This window comes from Doryrhamphus excisus, chromosome 4, assembly GCF_030265055.1.
Source record: "Doryrhamphus excisus isolate RoL2022-K1 chromosome 4, RoL_Dexc_1.0, whole genome shotgun sequence".
Lineage (NCBI taxonomy): Eukaryota > Metazoa > Chordata > Actinopteri > Syngnathiformes > Syngnathidae > Doryrhamphus > Doryrhamphus excisus.
In genome coordinates, this window is record NC_080469.1 from 11,951,738 (window position 1) to 11,968,680 (window position 16,943).

Below are 16,943 nucleotides of genomic sequence, written 5' to 3' on the forward strand. Positions count from 1 at the left end.
CTTTACAGCTGGTGTGTGTGTGTGTTGCAGAAAATGGTGTGCATATTACATCAGATACAGCACATCAAGACTTCCACTACAAATCACTCTAATAGGATATATTTACAGTTGGGCTGCACGGTGGAGGAGTGGTTAGCACGCAGGTCTCACAGTTAGTAGACCCAAATTCAATTCCACCCTCAGCAATCTCTGTGTGGAGTTTGCATGTTCTCCCGTGCATGCGTTGGTTTTCTCCAGGTACTCCGGTTTCCTTCCACATTTCAAAAACATGCTAGGTTAATTGGTGACTCCAAATTGTCCATAGGTATGAATGTGAGTGTGAATGGTTGTTTGTCTATATGTGCCTAGTCCAGGGTGTTCCCCGCCTCTTGCCGGAAGACGGCTGGGATAGGCCCCAGCATCCCCACAACCCTTGGAGGATAAGTGGTAGAAAATGAATGAATGAATATTTTCAGCTGATATCAGAGCCACTCAATAAAACCATGATATTCATGGCACATGATTAAATCATCAATCAAGAAAAGACCAAACGAGATATCCAAGATTAATTTTCTCATCCCTATACTTAATCTCACAATTACAACCAAGGAATTTCCATTTCACCTACCGTACGACAAACAATTCTACATACATAGAATGGAAGATCATTGTCATATACAGTAAATTATATTACATGTGTACAGGTCCTCTGCTCATGTGTGGCTGCTGTGGCTGTTTGTAGCTCTAAGTGTTGAGCACATTAGGGGGATGAGGGTAATGATGTGCGAGACAGTTGGGTTTTGTGCCAGCGCGACCCTGCGGCTCACACCCCATTCTCAGCCCAATGTGTTTCTGATTCTCTTCATCCTTCATCACCAGTCAGCCTCTATGAACCGCAGCCTCCTACCTATAGACTTAGCCTGAAATCCCATGCACGGACACACACATATAGTACATCTTACATGTATCCTTGCATTCACATTCTTATATCTCTCACAGTAATATCCAAGCACATATACTGTCAAGCACTCAAAGATATGCATGCACACATTTGATTTCTTTCTTTCTTTAAAACAATCAGTCCGTTCGACCGTCCCTCCTTTTTCTCTGACATGCAAGCGCAGAGCAATATTCCACCTCATTCCAAAGGTGAAATTGTAAGGTCATTGTATAAGTGGAAGTCAGCCTTGATTCACCATTTCAACATGCAAACATGTGGGTTTGCTCACATTCACCCATATAAATGTTGTCCCAAAAACCTGTTAGAAACATGCCGCTGCATATGTATTGTTGCCATTACCACCAGAAAGATCTTTCAGATTATGTGTATTTTTCTCACTTATACCTTTGTGGAATCTGTGGGACACAAAGGCAAATACTGTACAGGTATTAAAACCTTCTTCTGAAGTGCTTACCTTTATGGTTCACTGCAGTAATTGGCCAAGGGTAAATGTAGTCACCCCACACTGGCAGTAATATATTTGACAAGATATTGAAAAAGCTGATGAGGGTTTTGTAGAATACAAAAGTTAATAATGGTGAGAATCTTGATGAATGGATCTCTAAATATATTCTGATGTCAGTCGGAATTGCTCTCTTAGGTCCCACTTTTTTTAATTTATACCTTTCTTCAATGACTACACATAAGGTGCCACAAACAGAAGAGCTCACTTTATGTGGAGGATAATACATGCAGAAAGCGCACCGTCTTGCTGTATACATAAATGTCCATTGAGGTTGTTCAGACAACACTGTAAAAACCTTCCGCTACTGTAATCACAAAGGCACAGCATCAATGTGTCTGAAGGAGACATGGGCTCAACACACACATCCAATGTGCTTTTGAGTACATACATATCATTTTATCACTGCATATATCATCCTCACACAGAGGCATCTAAAGGAGAGCATGATCTATACCAAAACATTAATCATCATTCATTGTATGTTAATAAATTCAGAATTTCTCCATTTACCATGCGGACGTCCATGCGTGCTGGAAATGCAACCTTTCCAGAGCTCATAAATCACACACACTGAGTCATCTGACAAAGTACCCTCAACACAGGCTGAGTCGCTGTGATCCCCGGGGCACAAACATAAGCCATCTAATGTGACGGAATCAGAGCGGGGACCGGAGCTTTCTGATGCCTTTTGTAAACTAACAAGAAAAAATATGAAACTATGTATCGAGAGCATGAGGAGGCATTCGAACCAAATGATAAGGAAATGGTTCTTACCCCCATAGTTTAAGGTGGTAAAAGTACAAAATGCACTTGTCCTCACTAGGGTCGCGGGTATGCTGGAGCCTATCCCAACTATCTCCAGGCGAGGGACTGGTTACCACCCCAATGCAGATCACATACAGCCAAACAACCACGCACACACCACCACGTAAACCACAACACTCAAATTCATCCTTATGGACAATTTAGAGTATCCAATTAACCTAGTATGCATATTTGTGGAATGTGGGAGGAAGCCGGAATACCTGGAGAGGACCCACGGGTGATAGCCAAAAACATGCAGACATGTTCCAAATGGGGTTGCAAACAGGAAATATGTGCTGTCTAAAGATATTTTCTATGTGTCTTACTATTGGGACAATACATGAGCAAGCACTTTGATGATGGAGGTAAAATAAGAACTCCTGTCTGCAATAGAGACCTTGAAGAAAACTATGACTAGAGATGACAGCGGACAGAAAAAAAAATGCAATGAATAGTTACATCAACGAATCATATATAAATGGAGGTCATGTGTAAATGTGTGCTGTTGACTGATGGTCTATGATGGAATTTGTCAAAAGGTCATTACAACTGAGCACAGCCACGTCACTGCAAACTGCACCAGGATCCACCTGGTGTCACAGACAATGTTTTCAGCCTCAGGGCTATTTGCAGCAAACCAGCTCATCATATTGTGTGAATCGTTTTCAAGGGAAGCAAGTCATAGGAGGGTCAGTGAAGAAAGGACATATCTACTTGCAAGGTATCTAATGTAGGGCATCATCTCGGTAGCAGTTTTGCTTACCTCCTGGCCTCCTGCTGAGGCGTTCCAAGCATGTCCAACTAGGTCTCGCATCTGGGCTGAGAACACCTCGGTTGGGCCTGAGAAAGTGGTCAGAAACTGGGCTTTCTGGATGTAAATAAGTTCTAGTGTTCAACTTGCATTAACATGTGATTGGGAACACGAGGCAGCAGCAGTTTAATGTCTGCAACTTGCAGCAAATATGTTGTTGATTTTTACTTTAATGTGTCAATACAAATCATCCATTGCTTGAAGTTCAATAAGATTACTGTAAAAGATTTTGTTCAGTCTTGTTCCATTTACCTCACATTTCTATCTCCATAGAATACAAATCACTGTAATCTGGTGGTTCAGAAAGATTACCAAGGCAAGTAGGAAATCTGGGCCTTTTCATTACCTTCGTCTGCCTCAGCATAGCAAATCTCCTAACTTGAGAAACTGAATAATATTGGGTTTGCTATTCAGGTGTAAGGCTGTTTTTTTGTACTTCTACATGACAGATTAGATTATTTTTAGCCTTCGGGAAAAGGATCATCATTGTGTCTGTCTTTGCACGGAAATAAGCAGGTCTTTTTACCTTTTCCCAAAGTGGTCACATGATCTCTGGGCTGTTTACACTTGCTTTATTCTTAAGATTAAGAGATTAAAGGCTTTGTGGCGAGGGGAAAAAAGACACGGTAGCCATTGCCAACCGTACCCCATTGAAAACCATGATACTGTCAGAAAGGGTTTGAGTCAGAACTGCGGTTACGTTGTGTACATTATGGAGGAGACCCTCTGTAGTTGGATTAGGGAGATAATGTCATTGCATGTTAATGACCATTGTGTTTGCAGTGTGAAAATGAGCGCCCTCTGATCTCCAAAACACTTTTGCTGAGCATGTAGAATTGTCTGTTGAAATCCAGTGAAAATAGAGGCGCAACTCGGTGCGAGATAGAAGAGAAAGCATTATTTATCTCGCCCCTTTTCTCTCATTTCCTCCTTTTTACCCCCCTTTGGGTCTCTGGATCCTTTCCCATCTTTCCTCTGTTGCAGAGGCCTTTTGCTGGCTCCCTGGAGACTGGAAGACGAGTGGTTATTTCTGACTCCGGAAGATGGTCGTGATTAATTGATTCGACATCTGATGGAACGTGTGTAACGTCTCTCTTTCTTTTTTCCCCCTGCTGCTCCAGCCTTGCCACTTGCTCAGATGAGCAGGAACCATTAATGTGTTGTGCATATATTTATGTAATATATGGCAGTGTTTGATATGAGAAATGTGTTTATGCCAGTGCTGTCTGTATTCCTTTGTAAAGTCCACATAGAGTTTATGTCCCTGGCAATCTGCATTATTGCTGTTTGCTGTTACCCTTGGAGAAAACATTCCGTACATCAATGTATCCCCATTGGTTGGATAACAATGGGTTTACATGGATAAAATTCAACATACTCTCATTTATGATCACTTTGTATTGTTTTTACACGATTTTGCAATGTTGCACCACATAAACACAATTGATTCCTGAGGCGCTTGTTTTATCTATTGAAGTTTTGACGTCTGTCTCTCCCCTCCTGCGGTCTTCCTCTCCTCTGGTCCACTGTCTGTTTTTCTGTATGGTAAAATTCAGAAACATTAAAAGGACATAATAATGTCCCACGGTGCAGTCCAGTCCAAAGGAACAAAGTGATCAGATCATTCATTGGTCTAAGTAGAGACACGTGGGACAACTGGTAACAAATATGTACCAGCTGCTTCTGGATATTGCTATAGCTGCAGACATACAGTAGTTTACTACACATCATCAAGTCACTGGGGCATCTGTCTGCTAAATTATTTTGGTGAAAAGAAAAAACAAACAAACAACTTCATGGCTTAGTTTTTGCTGCTCGTCCAAAGTTTCACTTCCGGACATAAATATGAAATGAACACTTAGACACCTAGAATAAAGTTTGTATTCCATTCCAAGTGGTAAATAGCAATATGATATAAATTGTTAGTGAAAGGTGCACTTAAAAAAACATTTACATCTTTAATAGTTTGCACTGTCGGCCGCAATGGATTTTATGTTATAAGAAAGACATGCTTGGTATATAGCGGGTGTAGAGAAAGCCACCAGGGGATGATCAAGTGTGCATCCCATCGACCCACATCCCCTTCCCCATTACCCTGACATTTCATCCCTGCATTTAATTCCAGGCCTTTCTAAAGAGCAGGTAATAGTGCAGAGGGGTACAGGGACCCAGAATTAAGCAGTTTTGCACCGAAGGGTAATTTGGTGTGATAAATGTGCCTTCGCTCCTAACTAATAATACATATTTTAAGTAGCAGCGGCATGGCTCCATGGCCCAGTAAAGGTAGCATCATTATTAATGTGGGAGTCTCTGCGTGTTTTAGTCAGGGTTACGGCACCAAGGTCAGAGCTACGTTTCACTGAATTAAAAGCCATTTTGAGCTATGGCACTGCTAATCAACTCAGACCTAAAGGTGCATAGCTCAGTTATAATGAGGCACCAATGAATTTAAATAAACAGCAAGATCTAGTGATTTATAAAGGCAATGTGCTATCCTTATAGCTCGTTAGCCAGTGACGGATACACTTTATTTTCTGGGGCCTCTTTACCCACAGGAGCTTGAGCTTTTAACCAAGTAATGTCTGCCTCCATTGTGAGTGGATACACATTGAGAGCAGGACACTTATCCCTGTCATTATAAAAAGTGGAGACACAATACAAAAGTAATGGTAATATATGCTACCCAAATAGGTGATTTTTCTCCAGCCCCCCTCCTCTTCATTTTTTACGGATGTAGAAACTACCCCTGAGTTTCAGGTCTAGGAATTCATCATCATATTTTCACAAAGGGGTTTTTATATATCCTGAAAGAAAGCATAATCCTTGATAGTGGAAATGTTTTGCATTTAAAGGACTGCTTTTGGTCTGGGGAAATGATGGCGATGTTTAGAAGAGGGGGGTGGGTGGGTGAAGTGGCAGGAAGAGAATAAAAAGTTCTAGTTTGTAGAGTGATCACTTATATATTTTCATGACTGAAAAGTCAGGGGCTTATTTAAGCTAGTCTCCTTTGAAATGCTCTACACTTGCAGGCAATGTGCCACCATTAATATGCTGATTAGGGACTTTCAACCATAATAGTGTTTGTTGCTGATACCTTCATTTTCCAGCTTGTGATGAATTAATCCTTATGGATTCTCCCCCGTTCGTTAACAATCCTAACTTTTCATACTAACGCCAAATTCAACCACTTGATCTGGCCATTTCCTTTTAGGACCTGGATCTACATTTCTTAATTTAAGAACCCTGGGAGTTTGTTGATACATGATTTGAGGCCAGATGGAGCAGTGGTGCATGCACTTGTCTGGGCGCCCCCCTACTACTCCTATTGGGGCATGTCTGGGCATTTGCCACTTCATCATCGGCTTTGTTGTCTGATGCTTTTGTATCACCCCCTTGAAGGACATTGCATGCAAATCAGCGTATTCATGCCTCCTGTTAACAAATTGATACACAATCCGATAAATTAGCGGCTTTGGACGGCCTTTTATCTCAAGCATGGATTCAGGATGACATTTCTTTTTCTGAAGTTCCTCATGACCCATTATGCTCATTTTTTTTTACGCTTTGTATTGAGGCGTGGACTCCTATAGAGGAGCTACACACAATAACCCACACAGAAAGCTTTCTAGATGTTCCAGATTCTGCACTTCATTCTGCAGTGTTTCCAAGGACGTCCTGCTTCCGACCCAAACGGGCTGTTTAATTTACTCCACCCCGGCCCTCCTCTAGGTATGCCCACGCCGCTGTGATTGGTCACACTCTCAAGCGTTGCAGAGGACGTCCAGATATGTAGGTCCACATTTACTGCTTGCAGGCAATCTGCAGTCCATATAAGGAAATCTGGCTCGCGTTGATGTCAGTCGAACTTGGTAAAAGGAAGCGTGCAGAGCCATCCAAAACTTCTTTCAGGGCTCACTTCCACATGTGCAAACCTCATGATATCTGAGGCTTTGGCATTGTTTATGAGAATACAACATTGTAACAAGGGTGGAAACAAAATGGAAAAAGACATTTACTTACTGAACAACCTAGTATTTCAAGAAAATCATTCTGGTGATATTCTGGTGATACTATTCTACTGGAAGAACAATTTCTTTAGCAATACCAGCAAATCCTTAATCAGAAGTGACACTAAATATTTTAATTTCCAAGGGACAAAACTGTTTACCCTCATCCAAAATACACTTGTTTGATTTCCCGTGTGAACATAGTGCACGCTGACACCCGTAGCTTTCACCGTTCAGACGCTCGCTCTCTCCACTTCTCACTGTGCTCCTCATTTCAGAGTAATTTTCACTCCTGACACCACAGCTCTGTCTACCTGCCAATTTCCGCCTTGCCTCCTCAATGGGTGATTTGTAAAGCCATGTTCACCTCAACACTCAGAAGATTTACTCAGGAGCGAGCTTGCCAGGTGTTTGAGCTGTCAGTTTGCACCGTGTTCACAAACTTGCCGAAGGGAAAGTAACAGCCAGGCTCAGCAAATTGACTCAAAGTTGTTTTTTGCGGTTGTAGTGAAATACATATGGTTGTTCATATTGATTTATGTAGCAACAGGCAGTGTGGTATTATTTCATGAAATAATTCCTTTCTGAGAAAGCTGCTTACCTTATTATTTCTATAACATGGCAAAGCAATGCTTGGTTTCTATGCCATATTAACTACTGTAGGTGTCTTTGTCACATCTAAGAAATAGGTGTGCTTTAATCCTGCACTCTCCATGCGATGCCAGCATTGGTTCCGCAAAAGTCCAAGTCCTGTATATAGAATGATGGACAGCTCATTGAATTTTCAGGGTAACGGCTGTAGCTACAAATATGTTTTAATGGCAATGCGTAAATAAGGAAAAGGACATCCATGGACCTCACTCACCCAAAGGTTCCTTCTGGATTTTCCAAACCATGTACTGTACTGGAAATGGCATCCTCAATTGCTGTCTACTGACTACGATAACTATAACTACGAATCGATTAATCGATTGTTAATTTTTCCTCTTGTCGATCAAGGACATTGCAATGACATTGGCCTCGCAACAAACAGTAATATGCCTCCTCTCTGTGATTTATTGCAAGATATGCAGTTTCACCTTGTAGCTTTTTCTGTACTTTCTTTCTTACTTTACTCACTGAAGAGACTGTAGATATTTTGGGGGCTGGAGGTCGTTGATGTGTCTCCCTCTCCATGTAGGTCATTAAGTTCACCGTGGCCCCCGGAAGCATCTTGCTTTGAAAATGAGAAGCCCTGCTTGGCTTCCCTGCTTGCAACTGGGAGCACCGCTTGCCCGCTCCTGCCCCAATGATTAATGCCACCCCCGTCCAGCCACAAACCTTTCTGCCTCAGATAATGCCAGGCAGCAAGCGTGGCTGACACTTTTAATGTATAATTAAGTAGAAAAAGTCAGCACCGGCTATGCAAATTTTTTAAAATGATAAATGATGCTGTACAGCAGCAGGGATTGATTTGGTGTAAATGAAACTAATTAAGGAAATGTCAAACATAATTAATAAAACAGGTTTAAACTGCAAAACATTGTCAATTGAATGAATGAGGAGGCATTGGCTCCCATTGTTCAGGCTTTATTTAGGTCTTGTGTTTAGCTTGTTCCATGCTCCAGAATGCTCTCTCCCCTCCTCACGCCCTCCACCACCAATTCCCTGAGAGCGGGAAAATAAATTTGCTTGTCTCTCCACTGACTGTAGAAATTAATTGCTGAAATCTTGTCCCATCCAAGTGTTACATTCACACGCAGGACATTAACATAACTAATTTGAAAGAGCTCAAATGACTGCATAATAGCGCTCCGTCACCATGCATGACAGTCGCTGGTCATACCAAATTAGCTTGGTTTTATAATTGAAAATCCCCCCCCACCCTATCTCATTTTCACACAATTTCCCCCACTATTTTCTTTATCCTTATTTCTCCCTATTCCTTGCACCTCTTGCCTTCACTGTCACTCCTTTACATTTCGTTAAAACACAACTTTCATAATTTACAAAGTCAGAGTGCTTGACCTATAATTAGGGAGAAGGAGTGAAGGGGGGGTGTTGCCAAGTTGTGATGGCAGAGTCAGATCCTTAGTCCTGGTAATGATGCTGGAGACCTTGTGCCCCCCAGGGAGGCGGAAGAATAATGGGATGGGCTATTTTTATGGGGGGGCAAAGCGATGGGCTACCAGCCGCCGGGATGCTGGTGCTTGGGTGAATGGTGCGGAGCAGCAGGGGCAAAGTAGGGTGAACGCTCAACCTGTCATGCCGCCCTGCCCATCAGTTTTGTATGTCAGCCTGATGCACTGCTGGCGGCCTCTGTGCCCGGGTGCCAGCCGCTGCCCTTGCCACAGGAGGAGAGGACTGAGTGGAGGAGTGGAGGAGGCTGGGCGAGGGGGAGCAAAACATCTGCCACCAAAACAGAGACCACAGAGGTCGGGATAAGTGATGTAATATTTGCATGATTACAAACACAAAAATATAAATCTTATGTTGTGAATTTAACTTGAGTTTTCTTAACTAATTTTGCATATTTAAACTTTTTCTTGTCCCAAATCTGCTCCAAAGTTATTATTAATATGCTGGAGTTACTGAGAACTTGGCAGCAGACTTACAGGCTTCACTATTTTTGTTGTTGTTCCATACACTCTCTAAGAATTGCTATTCATCTTATTCCCACATCACAACTCTCTCAAGTGTCCCAAAACAAAAAAAAGCACTGTAAAAACAGAAAAACAAAACAAAACCAAAAAACAAGAAAACAATACACTGGAACAATCACTGTTTTGATTCCCTACTGGATGTTCTTCCTCATCTTTATTTCAAAAATTCAGCAAAGACGCTTGTCAAAGTAAACTTAGATGCTGGACTCCTGTGTCTTTTTGTATTTTTTATGAGTTATAACAATCTTTGCTTCACTGTCTGCCGCTAAGCATTGTTCAATTTTTTAACCAGAGAACCTTACACAGACGAAACCAAACACAGGAATTTGAATAATTATCATAACTGGAATATTAGGCCACTATTTTATGAGCTAAGCAAAGTAACATTTCTGACACCTTGTGACCAGTGTCTGCATATTATCATGTACATACATTTTTATGCTTGGAAATATTTAGTTCAGGTGAAAATACTTACAATTAATACTAACAATAGGCTGTATTCAATCACAAAACAGCATGATTTATTCATACATTTTTGAAAAACCATGAACCGTGAAGCGGGCTGAGTGGTTAGCGTGCAGGCCACAAAGCTTGGAGTTCGATTCCACCCTGGATTGCACCCTTCCACCCTCTCTGTGGAGTTTGCATGTTCTCCCCGTGCATATGTGGGTTTTCTCCGGGTACTCCGGTTTCCTCCCACATTCGAAAAACTAATTGGCGACTCCAAATTGTCCACAGGTATGAATGTGAGTGTGAATGGTTGTGCCATTATGTGTTATGTGCCCTGTGATTGGCTGGCGACCAGTCCAGGTACCCCGCCTCTCGCCCAAAGACAGCTGTGATAGGCTCCAGCACCCATGTGACCCACTTGATAAGCGGTAAAAAATGACTGAATCAATGAACCGTAAGCCACGAAATTCGAACCACGGTGTGGCGAGTGACTACTGTAACCAACTGTGTAGAAATGACAACAATTACTATTACATAGACTTTGAAGTCAGTACATCTTACATACCTGTGTCTTGTTTCTCTGCAGTATTTTACCTTTTCTTTGTTACAACTCTTTCATGCAACCTCTAAAATGCCAAGGGTCACGAGTCAAACATATGCAGCATGGGTTACAATTTATTACCCCGCATTTGCCTGATAATTTTTCTCCTTTGACAAGCTTAGGTAAATCATATAGCCTACTCTATAATGTATGAGAACTCTGCAGGCTTGATGAGTATGGTCTGTTGCTATTGGCTGTTTCCCATGAGGCTTTTGGGTTCCCATAAGACCAATAAGGCTCGTCTGTGCTCCAACATGACTAGTATTACTGCGGGAACAGGTAGAGGTCCAGGTATTTATAGCAACCGTATGCAAATGGTTCAGTGCCACGCTGGACTGTTAGAGCAGAGAGGTGACAGTTAAACACATGGACGTGGAAGTAGAAACATATTTCCCCCCTCTCTCTGAGACAAGCCTAATCAGTTAGAAAGGTCTCCTCTCATTTCATTTGAATATATTCATCTTGGATTCTTAAGTGTCTCTCTCTCCTCCCATGCATAGTATTCCTTCATGCTGAAGGCTCATTATTTTCCAGCAGAGGCTTTGAGGGTTGGCCTCACTCTCTGGACTCTGGACTGTGTTGAGGTTGTATTAATCAAACTTCACGCAGCAGGGAAAGGCTCAGTCACTGACACAACACACCAATATTGTTAGAGACAAAGCTATCCATGGTTGCTTTGAAACATAACTTGTTTGTTGTTCTAAAAATCAATAATAAGTCACAATAAATGTGAAAATTTCTGTTGCTTTCATGCTGGTTCAAATATCGTCACTATCTTCAATGTGTCGGAAATATCGTCACTGTGGGACTGGATAGTAACTTATCCTGTATTTTTTTTTTGTCCACAGCAAATAACAAGATCTTTGTGTGGGGAAATGGCACCAGTGGACAGTAAGTACATTTCTTTACTGACAATATGGACATCTATCAATGTTTATTCATTACATTCTTAACAATATAACATGTGATTGTAAAAAAAGGACTACGCACAACGGATGATTGTAAATCTATTTGTAAAGCTATTAGGAGGTAGATCAGTTCAGGCAGGGGGGCTCCTAAAAACAATTTGTGAGCCACAAATGGCCTCTGTGCCTGACTTACGACACTCCGGAGTTAATGGGTTCAGTATTTTTAAATACTGTATTACTTTACATATATTATTTTACAAATGTACAAAAATAGGATATTTGAGCAACCAGTCCAGAGTGTACCCCGCCACTCACCCAAAGACAGCTGGGACATATAGACTCCAGCATACCCGCGGACCAGTGAAGACAAGCGGTAAAGAAAATGGATGGATGAATGGAAATTGTGCATTAATCATGTCCATACAGTAAAGGTTAATAATCAAGTATTAAGAATGGTATTTCATTTAAATTGGTCTGATTTCTAGCAAAAGGAACATCATTATACAGGTGAAAACCCTGCAATGGCAAGACGATGGCACATGCAGCTTTGACACACCCAATGGTTGACAAGCCTTTGCCTGGCAATATTCCCATTCATCCAGTTCATTGTATTCTCAGGGCACTGAATTGATAGCAACTGCATTTTTCAATTTGTCTTAGAAGACATGCCGCCTCTCATCTGAAGAAGCGGTTTAAAGGGATGTAGGGAGACAGAGTTTAGAATCGTTAGAATGTAGTAAAACTATAATGGTGTAAATAGTAATAATGCAGTATTACATACTGCATAGGGCAATGGTGTGCACCCCTGGCATAGGTGTGAAAGATAGCAGACACAATACACACAATATCCTTATTGTTTTCCCCTTCTGACCAGCCTCCCTATTAAAACATTTCTGTCTGTTCTCAGGCAATCTGCGTTCCATTACATTTTCTGGTCTAAGGGCATCATTGAGTTGGTGACCCTCCAAGTTGTCAAACACAACAGCACAGGAGACATCTCAGAAATGTATCAGGTCAGGGCGGCAAGACAGCACACTGTCCCCTCCTTGCACTGAATCTTTGTCTCGTTCCCGCAATCCAATAATGCTCTGACCTCTCTTAAGCATGTTGAGACTTACCAATGGGGAGCTTATATCTTGAGGAACAATACCCACTTACAGGGCCAGCAACACTGGCACGCCAATATCTGAAAAAGAAAAAAAAAATCTGCGACTTTTGTGTCTCACTGGAGGCAATGGTTGAGAGGGAGCTGTGTAAATTTAAACTGTCAAACTTTCTGATGGAAATAGCCGTGACCCTAGAGTGGTCTTGTCTCAAGTTGAAGCATTGTTGTAATCAATACAGGCCCTCGTGGGGACGGCAGGCGAGGACCTTTCGTTCCCCTGTTTGTGGAAATAATGGAGAAGACGGTTTGTTATTTTTCCTAGACATGCCGCAAACTAGCAGATATGGCCAGGGCATTGCAGGTTATGGAGCTGGCTGGAAACAAATACAAAGAGGAGCGTTTTATCAAGGAACAAACAGCCAAGCTCAGTTTGAAGCTGTAGGGAGCTTGCGGGTCAGGGGGGGTGCTGGTCTGTGTTTGACCAGCTCATCTTAAAAAGGACTCTAGGATGTACTTTGTTCAGTCACACTGGGGGCATTGAGACCAATAGCAGAACTCCGTGCTAAGTACAGCGTGTAGTACTGTACTTTTATACAGTCACATGTAGTTTGGTTCAGATTGAGGACATGAATCTTGTTCTTTGCTCATATCCATAACACGGCTAGAATTAGTAAAACTACACTTGAGAATGAAAGGCTTTTCTTTCATATTCATATAGTATATTGAAGGGCTATGTGATACTTAAAATACATAAATGCGGTATTTCGGAGTGCATGTGTCCTCTTTTTTTATGCATGAAATTCATCAAAACGTAAAATATACACATATACAGTACATCAATGTTAATGATGAATAAGCTTTGCATTGACTATATCAGTTAATTTCAATCTTACTATAGTTCACCTCCAAAGTCAAATTCTGTAAGTGATTTAGTTGATATTTGCTCTTGACCTTTGACAAGTCGACATATTCTGTTTGTTTTGCTTAAGGTTGGGTACTGGAGAGATGACAGTCAAGTATCAGCCGGTGGAAATCACATTACCACTGGAAGAGAACCGTAGAGGATCAGACGACAATCTTCAGGTGATCAAAATAGCTGGTGTTGCCTGTGGGAGCAGACACTCCTTCATATGGACTAAAACTGGGCTGGCCTACAGTTTCGGAAACAACTATTACGCTCAGTTGGGCTATGACTTCCAGAGAGCTGATTTCCAGGAGAACCAGGTATGGATATGATAATTTATTAATTTTGATAACCTAATGAATAAATATTTAAGGTGTCATATTTGGTTTGAAAGTTTCTCAGATGGTTTTGCAGAAGGGACGAACATCATTAACCTTTGTCTTGGGAAAACAGTGATCTACATTTTTGCCTCTTTTCAGATATATTGCGGACCAAACCACAACTTTTTTGAGTTTGGTTAATATTGATATAATATGATTTGGTCCGTCTCGGGCTTAACTCCATTAATAGTAACATCAAGCTTCAGATTACTCAACTAGGACAATAATCTTTTTTTAGTTTGAAAGTTCCTAAAGCACAGGTCACCCCCCTGTGCTTTTAAACACCTTACTTAATTAGACCTTAATTAGATCGTCTTCGACTTTTTAAAGATTGGATTAGCATACCTAGATTATGTGATTAGAAACCAGTTCCCTCTTGCATGTATATACACTGACATATGACTGGCACGCACAAGTGCCAAAAACAATGTCAGAGTGAGGGTGACATCAACTAGGAGGCCAATATAAGTCCATATAATATAATCAATAAAATAAAAACATCTTATATTCTCGAAAACACGATGCCTAAACATATCCCGTGGGTAGAAATGTCCCAAACAGGAATTTGAATGTTAATTTACAACAATTTTGACATTATTGACACGTAATCTAGAAATTAAAAACTATTCACTGTGTGGCTGAAGGTTTGATTTTAAATAGTTAGTCGGGAAGCTTTTTTTTTCCAAGTCTCTCAGAGACACCATAATCCCAAGAACCACAGCAGACCTAAATAATAACACATTAATACATTGCCAACAACAGAGACAGCTGTGAAACGTTAATGTCATTAACTTTTTATTATATTTGCTGCAAATATCAGGATTCTGGTAGTGACAACTAGCGGCATGGTACATCCTCTTCCCCGACCCATAGAGCGAGGTGAAATGACCACAATCTACAATCACAATCTCTAATGTATCAGAGGCACACGCCATTTCGTCCAACATCGAATTAGAGATTCACATACACACATGAAAATGGAGGAGACCATGTACTGAAAGATGTACTTTTGCTGTCCAATTTTGTCTTCTTTGAGAAGTTTTACTTTATATATTTCTCTTACTTCCCTGTATCTCATTGTTTCATGTCACTTACTTCACTTCTATCCTCTTTCATTGTTTTGCTCCTGAAATGCACAGATGTGATAGGCTGAGTAGGATCGTGTGGGATGGCTTAACTTGCATGCAATTAGCCAGTGGATTTCTTGATCTGATAAACCAGTACTATGAAGACTAAAAATTGATTTGTGTAGGTAGGTGTCCGGGAGTGGCCTGTGCCAGACCTGACCTGACGGACAGATACATACAATAGATACGCTATAGTAGTACAGTAGTAATATACTGTAACTTGGCCACACGTACCTACAATAAGTGTAAAAGGAATATATTGATTGGTCTCTATTAGCAGTCTAAACAGACGAACAAAAGAATGAATCAAAATAATGTATATGTTTACGGTATATTAGAATTATTACTACAGCAACCATAAAGTAGTAGTCCTTGTTTTCGTCGTGTGTTCTCAGTGTGCTGTGATTTGATTATATTCACCTTCTTACTCAGTGATTGGATTTTCAGATTTTAGTCACACCTGTGCTTTCTTTGTTCAGGCTTGCAATGACATTTCATCAACAGACAGGTTAAATGGGGCTGCTGCTCAGTGATTTGATGGCTTTATTTTAATGTCACACAGGGACGTTATATGCGTGAGTAGAAATGAAAGTCAATCTCTTTTTAATTTCACTACCTTATGAATTCATTCCATGACAAGGAAATTTCAAGGGGTTTTTGGGATGTTTTATTCTTTTATATTAAAAGTAGTATCAATCAACTTTAATGTATCATATATTTGTTTCTTTTCATATCGTGAAGCCACTTAATGCAGCACCAATTGAGCATTCTTATATCAACGTGAGCTCTGAAATACGCCCCCAAAATGCGACACACATGCAGCTCAAGCTTGGCACAGCATCCATGTTCAGCCTGGCTGAACACAACTTGTTTGAATGTCATATTTATTCCTGTTTTGTCAGGAAATTGACTTCCTGTGAGTTTGCAGCAGAGCCGAGCATATGGCCGAGGCTCTCTAGAGATGACAGCCTAGCGGAGCGGGAGCTCGCCGGTACTGCTGCCCTGCTCTGGCGGCAGATGCTCCGGGCTTCTCCACGATTAAGTGGAGATCATCACTGTTTTCTTTGAGCACCGCTGTGCCTTGTACTCTGAAGTGTTCCGTTAATCACTGGCTGTCTTCTCTGTCTTCTCCACACAAGCTCGAAAAGCACTCATTAAGTTTGAATCTTTTTCAGCTGGAAAACAAATCTTGCAAGTGTAACTTGGTAGACAGCCCCACAGTAGGAAAACATCACTTTGTTGTACCTATTTGCTAGAGGGAGCGCAATGTTTTTGTGCATGCTTATTTGAATGGTGAATGTACCTGCATCTCTACCTCTCTTCTGCGGTTCATTCATATTTAAAGCATCTGTTATACAGTGTACACAATGCAAAAGAAGAGTTGCACTTACTTTGTGCTACAGACTGTTTTTCTCTAGACTCTGTGTTGATGTAGACTGTGTATTAGTTTCTCCGTGGGCCTTGTTTCAAGTACAGGCCTCAGAGGAAACTGTCTTCTTTTCAAATTGTCCCCCATTCTTCTTTTTCTGCATAAAATGCAGAAAAACACCACACATCAGTTGTACAACAATCCTGTGTGTGAGTGAGTGAAATTACACTATGAAAACCAAATAGTATGGAATATTTTGTGACAAAATGAAATGAGGTGTATTTTTTCATTGTTCCATTATTCACCCACCCAGCCCTACCCGATCCCACCTTCAGTTTTGTTACACAGGTCTACCTCACAAACAATAAGCTGTTGTTGTTTGGCATTGTG

General features: G+C 41.1%; 1 protein-coding gene across 1 annotated transcript in view; it reads left to right on the forward strand.

Moving 5' to 3' along the window:
• Window positions 1-16,943, forward strand: part of LOC131127936 (uncharacterized) — a 310,697-nt gene that overhangs the window by 40,960 nt on the left and 252,794 nt on the right. The window contains exons 7-8 of the mRNA XM_058070344.1: window positions 11,609-11,651; window positions 13,763-13,997. Coding sequence (XP_057926327.1) covers window positions 11,609-11,651; window positions 13,763-13,997 — 278 coding nt within the window. The remainder of the gene's footprint in view (window positions 1-11,608; window positions 11,652-13,762; window positions 13,998-16,943) is intronic.